The sequence below is a fragment of the Sinocyclocheilus rhinocerous genome, unplaced genomic scaffold (genome assembly GCF_001515625.1).
Source record: "Sinocyclocheilus rhinocerous isolate Xijiao unplaced genomic scaffold, SAMN03320098_v1.1 scaffold299, whole genome shotgun sequence".
NCBI classification, from domain to species: Eukaryota; Metazoa; Chordata; class Actinopteri; order Cypriniformes; family Cyprinidae; genus Sinocyclocheilus; species Sinocyclocheilus rhinocerous.
In genome coordinates, this window is record NW_015652998.1 from 533,994 (window position 1) to 546,411 (window position 12,418).

At 36.4% G+C, this 12,418-nt stretch overlaps 1 protein-coding gene across 3 annotated transcripts in view; it reads right to left on the reverse strand.

The window, feature by feature from the left end:
• The window catches only part of LOC107715324 (rho GTPase-activating protein 32-like), a 117,562-nt gene that overhangs the window by 51,028 nt on the left and 54,116 nt on the right, over positions 1-12,418 (reverse strand). For all 3 annotated transcript variants that reach the window (XM_016521410.1, XM_016521409.1, XM_016521408.1), the window contains exons 3-5: positions 9,855-9,963; positions 6,463-6,554; positions 6,235-6,319 (exon numbers count right to left, since the gene is read on the reverse strand). In XM_016521410.1, coding sequence (XP_016376896.1) covers positions 6,235-6,319; positions 6,463-6,554; positions 9,855-9,963 — 286 coding nt within the window. The remainder of the gene's footprint in view (positions 1-6,234; positions 6,320-6,462; positions 6,555-9,854; positions 9,964-12,418) is intronic.

Here is a 12,418-nt window from a genome sequence, read left to right on the forward strand (position 1 = left end):
AATGCTGCTCAATGTGAAAGCACGCACGTGATGGAGATTTACCGCTGATTACAGAACCGGCTTTCTGACAAGATGCGCGTTAAATATCGCATGCGATTTATCGTGCAGCCCTACACAAAAATAAAGCATTTACGAAAATCTAAACCATGTTTTGCTAAAAGCAATGTCGTATGACCATGTAGAGCAACGTAACAGTAATAAAATCAATGAATGATGCTACAGACAAAAGGGGTCAATGCCACGTGAGCAATGTAGCAATTATACGATACGACACAACTTTATTGTTAGACAAGGTCTGAAATTTGTCTTGCGTTACAGCAGGTTCACTCACAATTACAATTTGTGTAACTTGTTCAGCTCTAGTACAGCTTGGTGTACAAAGGAATATTTTAACCTAATTCGATTATATCTATCTTGGGACCTTAAACCACCGGTTAGATGGCAACAGTACAAATTCATTATACAACACATGATTCGGTTCAGAGACAATATTATATTGCTAAACCTTTAGCAGTGGGGGACATAAAGCGCTCCCGTAGTGGCACACATTATTATAGGCAACAGCGTACATAAGGATACAAATTTATTAAGAAACTGCACTGAGATTACAATTCTGTGCAATGCTGATAAACTGATGAATTGCAGATATTAAAATTAATATACTATTTCTATATAAATGCAAGTCAATTTAGGCATCACAACATTATAATATGAAAAATGGATATACATTTTGAGATTTGCAAAAGATTACATTTAAAATTGTCTAAAGATCAACTTAAAGTGATCGATTAGATGAGGGCAAAGGTAAATGCACAAATTGGGGAAATGAGCATGTACAATTAAATATAGGATATTAACTGCTTTCAATCAATCAATCAATAAATAAATAAGTGACACGGTACAGATACACTACTGTTTGCAAGTTTGGGAAAAGTAAGATTTTTTAAATACCTTTATTTAACAAGGATGAATTAAATTGATCAAAAGTGACAGTAAAGACATTTACAATTTTACAAAAGATATCCATTTCAAATAAATGTTCTTTTTTAACTACACAAATATTAAGCAGCAGAACTGTGCTCAACATTAATAAAAAATAAGAAGAAACATTTCTTGAGCAGCAAATAAGCCTGTTAGAATGATTTCTGAGGGATCAAGTAACACTAAAGACTGAAGTAATGGCTGATTAAAAAGATCTGCCATCACAGGAATAAATTAGATTTGTTTCTGTTTTTTTTCTTCTTCTGAATTTACTGTGCTTACGATCAAATAAATGCAGCCTTGGTGAGCATTAGAGAGTTCTTTTGAAAACATTCAAACAAAAAACAAAAAATTTTGAACGGTAGAGCATTTTGTGCATACCTATTTATTAAGTGAATTTGTCAAAATGTAAAAATATGGAAAATGATCATGCACAATTATCTGATATCAACCAATATATATATATATATATATATATATAAATAAATATATACACACACACACATTAGGGATGGGAAGATTCACCGATTCGCTCTGTGCATCTGCATAAAAGTTAACGATGCGATGCATCGATTTGAAAAGTGTGCATTGGCTACAAGTTGGCATTTGTATCGCGATGCATCATTTCTAACATGTTTGCATCGGTAAAAACCAATTTATTTATATATAATTACTAGTGGATGCGCTATATTTTTATTATTTAGAAAGTGACCAAAAATCTGTGTCCAATATTTTATATGTAGATTGATTTTTCCTGTCTAAACTGTTTCTCAAGCGCGTTCTAGCTCTCATCACCGCTGCTGCTGCATGAATCTGACCAATCACAACACTACGGAGACCCGAGGCCTGTTTCATAAAAGACACTAAGAAAAGCGGGGACTAAAGTCCAAAACCTTACTTGAAATAACCTAACAAATCTATCGGGGCTAAAGCGGTTCCATAAACGACAATTTAAGTTCACGCAATCTCACTAATTTGTGCACGCTTATTCTTAAGCAGCCCTTAATGTCGATCATGGATCAAATTGAATGGGCAAACTGTTTAATGCATTTGAGACGTTGTGTTTTCCTCAGTGCATAACTGACATGTCACATGTATATTTGTAAATGTTAGAAAGTCATGTTAGGAGTGGGCGAGGATTATGCGAGTGAACGTGTGCTGCTGTGCACATGCGCGCTAAACCGACGGAGCGCAATCGAATAGTAGCGCAATAATTCTGAGTAAAACATATATTTTGCTAAAATATTTGTTCTTGGACATTAAATGTGTCTTTTGTAGAATTTTAAACCTACATATAAAGGTATTTTTATGATAGCAGTAACTGTAAAGGGACTATTGTAATGGGTAAATCGAATATAAGCTAGTAGTAGTAATTACTAAGCTCAAATGAGTTAATGTGTGTTTCTTATACCAGTATATGGCTAGAAACGGTAAAAAAAAAATCAAATAATAGCATGTAAGAGTCAGAGCTTGATCTAGGCCTATGTTAAATTTGCTTTATGGAACCAAATCATTTGACAATGAGTCAGACTAACTGAAATAAGCCTGGCTTATTTGGTAAACTTGTTTTATGAAACAGGCCTTGAGGCATCAGAAGTGATCATATTTTTTCCACTGCATCGTATTGCATGGAATCGCATTGTGTTTAATCGAATCGAACTGCATCGTAATAGGGGTGAATCGTATCGCATTGCATCGGTAGCTGCTTCATATGTATCTTTAATGTATCATATCGTTGGCTATGCATTGAGATGCGCATCACATCAGCCTCATTATGGAGATGCACATCCCTAATATACATATAAAATCACTGATAACCGATATTACCGATGGACAACAGCGTTTCTCTGGAGCCGTTTCTGAATGCAGAGAAACTCAGTCATTCCGCTGCTCTTTTGGGAGTATCAGTCAAGTGATCTGCCTGTAATTACAAACCATTCATAAATCACCAGCAGAAGGATGACATGCAGGGTTCTGGTAGGAACACAGCAAACATGGCTGATGTATCCATGCCAGCTGTTGTTGTACAACCACAGGCTCATTCATTCAGGGCTGCAGGACTTCTCCGGATTTAGCTGTTTTGTGCATAAACCATGATTATGTAGCAGAGTAAAGAGAATTATTGATGTTCTTCATCGTCACCATGGTACCCTGCTGCATGGGCTGCAAACTGGTAAAATAAGTAAGCTGCCGCCCTCTACTGGACACCAGCGCAGGCTACAACCTGCTGTATCTATATGATGGTTTACGCATGTTATAACAACAATAATCCATAAACAGTAATACAGAAATGCAGACGCTGCAGCATCTGAATGTGAAATAGCAGTCTTATATTTTGGCTTTCCCAGGCCAATTCCTCCAAAAGCAGGATTACTATTCAGTGTAAAGGCCCCCTGAAGAAACCACTGCTTCACTCACTCCCAATTGTCTGGCCCTCGACACCATGCCAATCTATTTTTTCATTCTGTGAGCGCTCCATTATACCCTTAATCCCAAACACAGAGGCACAGAGCTCTCCCGACACTGTCGCAGCACCCCACCTCCTGTCCCTACACAACAAGGCGCTATTCAGCATTCCCACCAATCCTTTTAGGCTTTCACTGAGCCTTGATACAGTTTATAATGAGAAATGTAAAATATGTGAATGGGAAGAGCAATTCTGAAAAGACACTGAAGAAGCCGAACCTATTCACCTAGTCTGAAATACAGATAAATAAAGTTTTTTTTCCCACTTGAAAAGATGAATGTCGAAAGTAGGATCGGGTACACTGGGCATTATGTACAAATGCGTCATTGCATCAGGTCTAGCACTGTCATGTTTTAGTTAAAAATAGTTATTCTGGTTCTGTCTGCACCCTGTCTACCTGTTTTTGAAAGGGATAACATTGTCCTACAAATGCCCTCTAATCCTTTCCAGAGTGTTGAGCTCTGTTACTGCCTCAGAACCAAAGTCACCATGTACAACGCTGACCTAAGCTGTCACACTCATCTAACCTAGTGGTTCCCACCCTTTTTCTCAGGGGACACAAGTCATATGCTTCATGAGTCATGTGTTTCACAACAAGTCATATGCTTCACAACACCACCCCCACTTTAAAGCAAACTTATGTAGATCGGCTTTCAAAAACAGATTTACAGATGTATTTGCAGAAAGTTTGCTTATCGAATTAAATAACTTGCAAGTTCATCTTTACCGATATCCCCATGCCGGCATTTTTTCACCTTTGAATAAAGAGTGATTTTACCCATTGCTATATGAATATCATTGCAGACTGTCAATCATTTGTTTTCATCACAACTGAATGCTAAGAATTGTTATATTTAGTCATGATTTTTGCAGCTAGATGGAGCTCAACATAATGGAATAGAATGCAGTAGATTTTAAACTACTATTTAATTGAAACATCTTTAAAAAAAAAAAAAAAAAATGGGGCACTAATTGAAAGGGATAACATTGTCCTACAAATGCCCTCTAATCCTTTCCAGAGTGTTGAGCTCTGTTACTGCCTCAGAACCAAAGTCACCATGTACAACGCTGACCTAAGCTGTCACACTCATCTAACCTAGTGGTTCCCACCCTTTTTCTCAGGGGACAACTGAATGCTAAGAATTGTTATATTTAGTCATGATTTTTGCAGCTAGATGGAGCTCAACATAATGGAATAGAATGCAGTAGATTTTAAACTACTATTTAATTGAAACATCTTTAAAAAAAAAAAAAAAAAATGGGGCACTAATGCTCGAGAAATTGGGAGAATTAAAAAAGCAAGACCCGACCAAAAATCAACCTTTTCATCATCAATGTAAGACATCTGTTTATTAACATGGATTATTCGAACAAGTTTTACAAGTAAAATCATTAGCTCCTCTAAAATCAAATACATTTTTGACTCCATAAGTGCCCTGAAGGCGGTGATGAAGCCCAGGTCAGAAAAAACCCTTCTCTAACCAAACAGACCAAAAAGTATCTTGCAAAATAACAAAATTAAAAATGAGGCCACATTTTGGTGTATTTGCATTTAGTTGTTACTTCGATGTGTGAATTTTTTTTTTTTTGATGCTGATAAAAATCCCATCCATGTATATACATAGTGTTATTATTAATAGTATTTTTATTTTATTTTATATATGATACTTTAAATATATTTAATTTAATACAAGTATAATAAACTATGCCTCATGTCATAAATGCATATATATATATATATATATACACACACAGTATATAAACACACAGTATGTATATATATATATATATATATATATATATATATATATATTTTTATGTCACAGGGTACTCGGTACCACCGGTACTTAAAAAATCCTGGTACCGTAACGTTTTCATTTTTTTAGTACCGACTTGGTACCGAAGTACCGGGTCTTTTGACAACACTATATATATATACATATATATATATATATATATACACATGTATTTATTAATATAATTTCCTACATTTAGAGAAGCAGCATGTTGCCAAAAGTGCAAACTCTAAAACTGGTCTTTCTCAGCATACAAAAGTGAAGAGATACTGATACTGCAGATTCACACTCTCTCGCCTTCATGCTGAGTTTTTTTCTTACGCTTCTGGCGCAGTTTCAATTAAGATCCAATTATGATATGTGACCCTGGACCACAAAACCAGTCTTAAGTCGCTGGGGTATATTTGTAGCAATAGCCAAAAATACATTGTATGGGTCAAAATTATTGATTTTTCTTTTATGCCAAAAATCATTAGGATATTAAGTAAAGATCATGTTCCATGAAGACATTTGTAGAAAGCTTATTTATTCAGCTTTCAGATGATGTATAAATCTAAATTTCGGAAAATGGACCCTTATGACTGGTTTTGTGGTCCAGGGTCACATATAGTGATGCATCACGATTGAATCATGACATAAGTATTGAGATGTGTACTGTATTGTGAAGTAGTTGGTGATACCCAGCTCCAGGAGAGGAAATAAGTCATCTGCAAGAGTGCTACTGCTGCTATATATTAAATCATGTTGATCCTCATTTTTCAATCCCTCTGAGCCTTGCATTAGAGACACGCTACTGTCCCTTTCCCAGCTGTGGCACTTTGGCGTTATCTGCACACCCCTGACATTTCATTGCACAAACACACATGCACATCAGAATTTAATCTCTCTTGTGCCTCATTTTCAATGCTGTCCTTTTCAAGTCCGGTCACTGAGGACCACTCTGTAGTTGAAGCATTGAAGTCCACTGTTATTAAGGGCTTAAGATCTTACCTGTATTGTCCCAAAGTCAACGTTTTCATAGTGGAAATGGGCACATTCGGCTAACTTTGGAAAATGGCCCTTGGTGAATGAGAGCCTGAAAAGATCACAGGACAATATTCAATATTCAGTTCAAAATTCAGCTATTATAAACATAATGGCTAGTCAGTGATTGACTGCTTGCTAATATGGAAAAAAGAAGCCTTTGTGACTTTGGCTGTGTGAATTTTTGACACTTACTTTTTGACGTTCTTCACCTTCATGCTGGCAGTACTGCTGCAAGAGCGCATAAGAGGCTCAGAGCTCAGCTCTGGAATTTCAGCACTCCGTGCCTGAAAGAAAAATACACATGCTCCTTTTCAATGCATGATTGGGACATGACAGTCTATGTCCCTGGCCACATTCCAATAGCTCATCCTCACCAAATGGCACAGTTATGGCCTGTTCACACCAGGGCCAATGTGACAAAACAACACAAAAGTACTGCATTAAAGATCTACAAGGTATTTTTGCTCCACAACTATTACCAGTTTGATATAGAGTTTTCGTCATTCAATAAAAAAAATACTCTGAGAAAAACAAGACAGATCATAGTTACCAACTCGGAGAAAAAAAAACTACTATGAGAATAAGTTTAGAAATCAGAAATGGTCACAACTGTAAGATAAAGTTGCAATTATGAGAAATAAATTTGCAATTGTGAGGTACAATATCATTGTGAGCAGGGTGTGCGATATATACAGTGGGTACGGAAAGTACTCAGACCCCCTTAAATTTTTCACTCTTTGTTATATTGCAGCCATTTGCTAAAATCATTTAAGTTAATTTTTTTTCCTCATTAATGTACACACAGCACCCCATATTGACAGAAAAACACAGAATTGTTGACATTTTTGCAGATTTATTAAAAAAGAAAAACTGAAATATCAAATGGTCCTAAGTATTCAGACCCTTTACTCAGTAGAATACTTTCCGTACCCACTGTATATAGTATACAATAATATCGTAATTGTTGTTTCAAAATGCCTTGAAAGCCCATGCAGCAAAATGGTTTTTATTATCATTATATATCATTTTTGTCAATAATATTACACAACCCCAATTGTGAAACCAAATCACAATAAAAAAAATAGATTATACATAATGTTCTGTTTTAAATATTTTGTGAATAATGAATTTTGTGTAAAACAAAAGTTCTAAAAAAAATTCAAATTTTGTGTGCATCTCATTTGCTACAACTAAACTGTCCATCAACTGTTCGACCACTAATTTTTTTAATTCAGACTTTATGTGAATAGCCTTTTACAATACCATCATTTATACTTATGCATTACATTAAAGTGATAAAGCACTTGAATATAGTTTTTAACAGGACATTTAACAGGACAGTCTCCTCCCATCTCTACACAAATCTTTCTGTGCAAATAAGAGCTAAAGAGACAAATCTCTCTCATACAAAAAGCCATTTTTAAAGTTAACAGCACAGTATAATGGTTATATTGTAGGCAACATAAAACAAGTCTGCTGAGTAATGGAAGGAGAGAGAAAGCTACAACAGGGTCAAAGACGGGTTAAACGGATATGCCAAAAAGCTGAGAGCCCCTGAACTCTGGTTTTAGAAAGTCTAAGCTTGTGCCCTGCCTCTAAAACATTTGACAGCTGGTATGCTTTATAAAACTCTGTTGCCAGTCTCTTCAATGCCTAGCCAAACGAGAGACACACAGTCATCTGGCAAGGCCAAACAAAACATGCCAGTGATTCGAAAGGTCCATGAAATATGAATAATGCTTTGAAAGTGCGGCTCTTAGCTGCCAGACATGGGCTTATTAAAAGTCTCTTGACCATGCAGCCTTCAAATGAGCATGCGGCTGAACAGACCAGCTTCTGCTGGTATAAAACATGGTGTGAAAACTCAACTGGGTCCGATCCAAATCTGGTTCCATTTCGTTATTCGTAACAGCCAGTCTGTTGATCATCACAGTCTCACTTCACTATAAGTGACAGTGAAACTAGGTCACAACAGTGACAAGAGACTGGAGCTTGATGACCTTGACTGTACAATTAACGAGTTCAATTAATACCCTGGTACACAATAGTATAAAATCGAGCCAAAGAGCATTAAATTAATTTGTCATACGAGTGAGCTGATACATTGTGATTCCCTTGATATATCCTCGCTAATCTGTTTGTGCTCAAAACAACATCAACCAACAGTCAGGTTGCCATGGAGAAAGGTTCTTTTTTATTTTTTTATCAGCACCACTGAATGCAAGTATGTCAGTGCTGGTGAAATAATCATGAATTGAAACTAATTCAGTATTGAACAAAGGCTAGGGAAAGCATGTTGTAGATGATGTAGATCTTCAGAGCAGCTTAATACGATCATCTATTACTACAGGCTCTCTGGAACACTCCGTCAATCAGGGGACTTCTGCAATCAAATCATATGCGTCTCTGCTCATTATTGCAAAACAATGCAAAGTCATATTGTAGTCAGCTGCTTCATGTCGGGGTGTATTTTGCAGTAATGAATAACTGACTGCATTACATCTTACCTATTTGATAGCAAAAAGCCATGGCTGAACACTAAATCAAGAACCATTATGTGGTATAAAAATATAACTACCTAGCAAATAAGTATGAAATTCTGACTCTATGCTATAATCTTATTGGTATACTATCGTTCAAAAGTTTGGGGGTCAGAAAATAATTTTTCTTTAAAAAAATAAAAATTTAATTTAGCATTTCATTTTATTAATGCATCAAACTGATCGTTTTAGAAGTGAATATTGTTCTTTTGAACTTTCTAATTATCAAAGTGAAAAGTATCATGGTTCACAAAAATATGAACCAACACAACTGTTTGCAACATTAATAATGTGAAATGCTTCTTGAGCATTAAACCAGCATATTGGAATGATTTCTGAAGGATCATGTGACACTGAAGAATGGAGTAATGGCTACTGACAAATTCAGCTTTGCCATCACAGTAATAAATTACATTTCAAAATAAATTCATATAGAAAATTATTTCAATTGTAGTAATATTTCACAATATTACTGAATTTTAGATCAAACAAATGCAGCCTTGGTGAGCATAAGAGACTTCAAAAAGCATTTAAAAAAAGCTTTTGAATGGTAGTGTATATTTGATTTTTCTTTTTCTGCAAATATTTTTGATTTATTGCTTTAACTGGGGTCGCCGAAGCTTCCAGTGCTCCATTATATGTTTTCTGTATATATACCATAAATATAAATCTGAAGTCCCTCAAGGTCATTTTTGCTAGTCAGTAAATTAATCTGCTTTTCGTAGGATAATGACCAGATCTGCATTATCCCTCTGCAGGCATCTGACAAGAGCATGTTCCCACAGACAGGTTATAATGGCCGACAGTCTACAGCAGCAATATGTGTCTTATGTAAAAGAATCAAGGACCCACAAAAAAAAGAACAGAATTATCCTTCAGAAACGACAACTGTGATATTGTCCCTATCGAACAGCAAGCAGTCGATCTTTCATTTTCACAGTTTGAGGGTGTGATATCTGCTGTCTTCACGACTGGCTTTGTAAACGTAGGGTGTAGGAGGGAGTCGCTGAATTTGTGCGAGACTGCGAGAACTTGGCTCCTCACCATTGCGCTGATGGTTTCCTCCCAATCAGGTCGCTCTCGGGGGTGGATGCTCCTGGCAAGCTCGGGAACGATATCGTCTTCTTCCGGGTGCCGTCCAGGCCTCAGGCCCCTGAGGGGAGGGGATGGGATATAGAGAGAGAGAGAAGCGAGGCAGGGTCAGTCTGATAGCCTGTGAAATATATGGCTATAGCCTGCTTTGCGGCTGCCTTTGAGAATTACAACAGAGGAGCTGAGGGGAATAGGCAGTGTGACAGCAAAAATGACACGTCCTCAATGTAAGGCGGTGAAATAGAACATCCCATCCTTCACAGAGGTGTTAATGGCAGCATCATTTCAATTAGGCAAGATGTTGAAACTAATCACAGTGACATGAAAGGGAAAAATTATTATCCAGCATGCACATCAGGGAATAAAAGCAAGATCCCTACAACAGCATGTAGGGATATCTGCCAATTTAAGGGGGGAATCTGCAGTTTTCTTTGGAAAAGCCTGCAGTCTAGAAAAGTTAATCATAATAATATGGTCTTTAATGAGTGATATGAAAGAAAGTTTAGATATTATTTCCTTCCAACCCTGCTGAATGAGAGGATGGGAGAGACAAAGTCTGGCTCGTCTCACATGGGCAAAATGACAAACCACCACTGATCAGAGATGAAAAGTGCAGTGCAGTCAGTGATACTGTTACACTTTCCAAAGTGGGGGATGTTCTGAGAGAACAGATAATTGTTTCCATAAAAAAGAATGGAACGAATTACATAAAAGTTACATGATATGGATTAAACCAATCTGGATGACCTGGAAAATGGCTTTGAATGTTTATTTATCTGCTTTGAGCAGAGACTCTCACGTTGGAGCATAATGTGTGACCCGGCAGCTTACAACACAACGGTTCATCCAGCAAATGTCACTAACTTTGAGAGCGTGTCTGTATTTTACTTTATATGTTGCCATTCTGCAATAAACAAGAACTTGACACCACCACACAAATCTGTGCTAAATTAATGACACGGTTTGGGTCCTTGTAAGACCTTTAATTATGCTGATGATTTATGGAGCACAGTAAAAATGGTTCTCGCCATAAGGGATGTGCCAGGGGAGGCGCTGTTAAGATGATTTGATGAGCAACAGCAATATATAGACATGAATGTTATTTAAAATTATTCTTGTTAATCTGATATTGATTCAAAATCTGACAAAATTATCTTGAAGATGGCCAGAAATGAACAACAAAGAACAGTCCTAGCACAAGGACATTGGACTACAATGCAAAAAAAAACAGTTTTTGTCTTGTTTTCAAATTGAACAATATCTAAACAATCCTTAAGACAAGATCAATTCACTCGAGGAGCAAAACTACAAGACTTATATTCTACACACAGAATATATATTAAATTAAGTTTACTTTTCTAACGCCATTGGCCAACAGTTTTTTCTTAAGCATAAACAACACTAAATTCTGGCAGATTCCTGTTTAAAAGAAGAAAAATAATTGCCAATGGGTTGTGAAAAATAAACTTAATTCAAGACATATCTGAAAAAAAGTCTTAATACTATACATAATTTCAGTGCGCAAATTGATCCTGCTTAGTGGCTGTTTAGATACAGTATTGTTACTGAAAATAAAGAGTAAGTGATTTTGTGCAGTGTATGCTACAAAACAGGATTCATCCAGGTCTCTGCGTCTGCCGTTGCTAAGTAACCGTGCCCTGCGCTCTCCACGACGACGCGGAAGTGTCAACAAAGGATAAATGGATTTCCAGCACTGAAAATCGCGTGCAGTAGCTCTTCTACTAAATTTATTTAAAATGGGTATCTCTGTACAGCTGTCGTGTCCGGTGTAGGCACCGCGTCTGTGTGTGAGCAAAGAAAACAATCAGTATAAAGATCAGTAGCCTATACTAAACATCGCACATCCTGCGATGTGACTATCGCAGATGCGCACATCGCGATATTGATGCTGAAACGATATATCGTGCAGCCCTAGTTAGGTTACTAGTAACTATTTCAATAGTTATAAGTACTGAATCCAGCTTTACTAGTACCTGCTATTTATAAACTAGTATTTAGTATGAGCGATTCTGAGTAGTCTTTGCATTTTGAGTCAACCAATAAGATAAATGTTGTTAAAAATGTCAATATAATAAGATTAAAATTGTTACTAATAACAACTGTATTTTTACTTATCAATGCTGGGATAGTGATTAGCAAGCACTCATATCTATTGAATGCTTGATGAAGGTATTTCAGCATTTTACTAGTGATATATAAATACGTATGTAAAATGTGACCCTGGACCACAAAACCAGTCATAAGGGTCCATTTTTTTAAACTGAGATTGAATAAATAGCCTAAGCTTTCCATTGATGTATGGTTTGTTAGGATAGGACAATATTCGGCTGAGATACAACTATTTGAAAATCTGGAATCTGAGGGTGCAAAAAAAAAATCGCCTTTAAAGTTGTCCAAATGAAGTCCTTAGAAATGCATATTACCAATCAAAAATTAAGTTTTGATATATTTACGGTAGGAAATTTACAAAATATCTTCATGGAACATGATCTTTA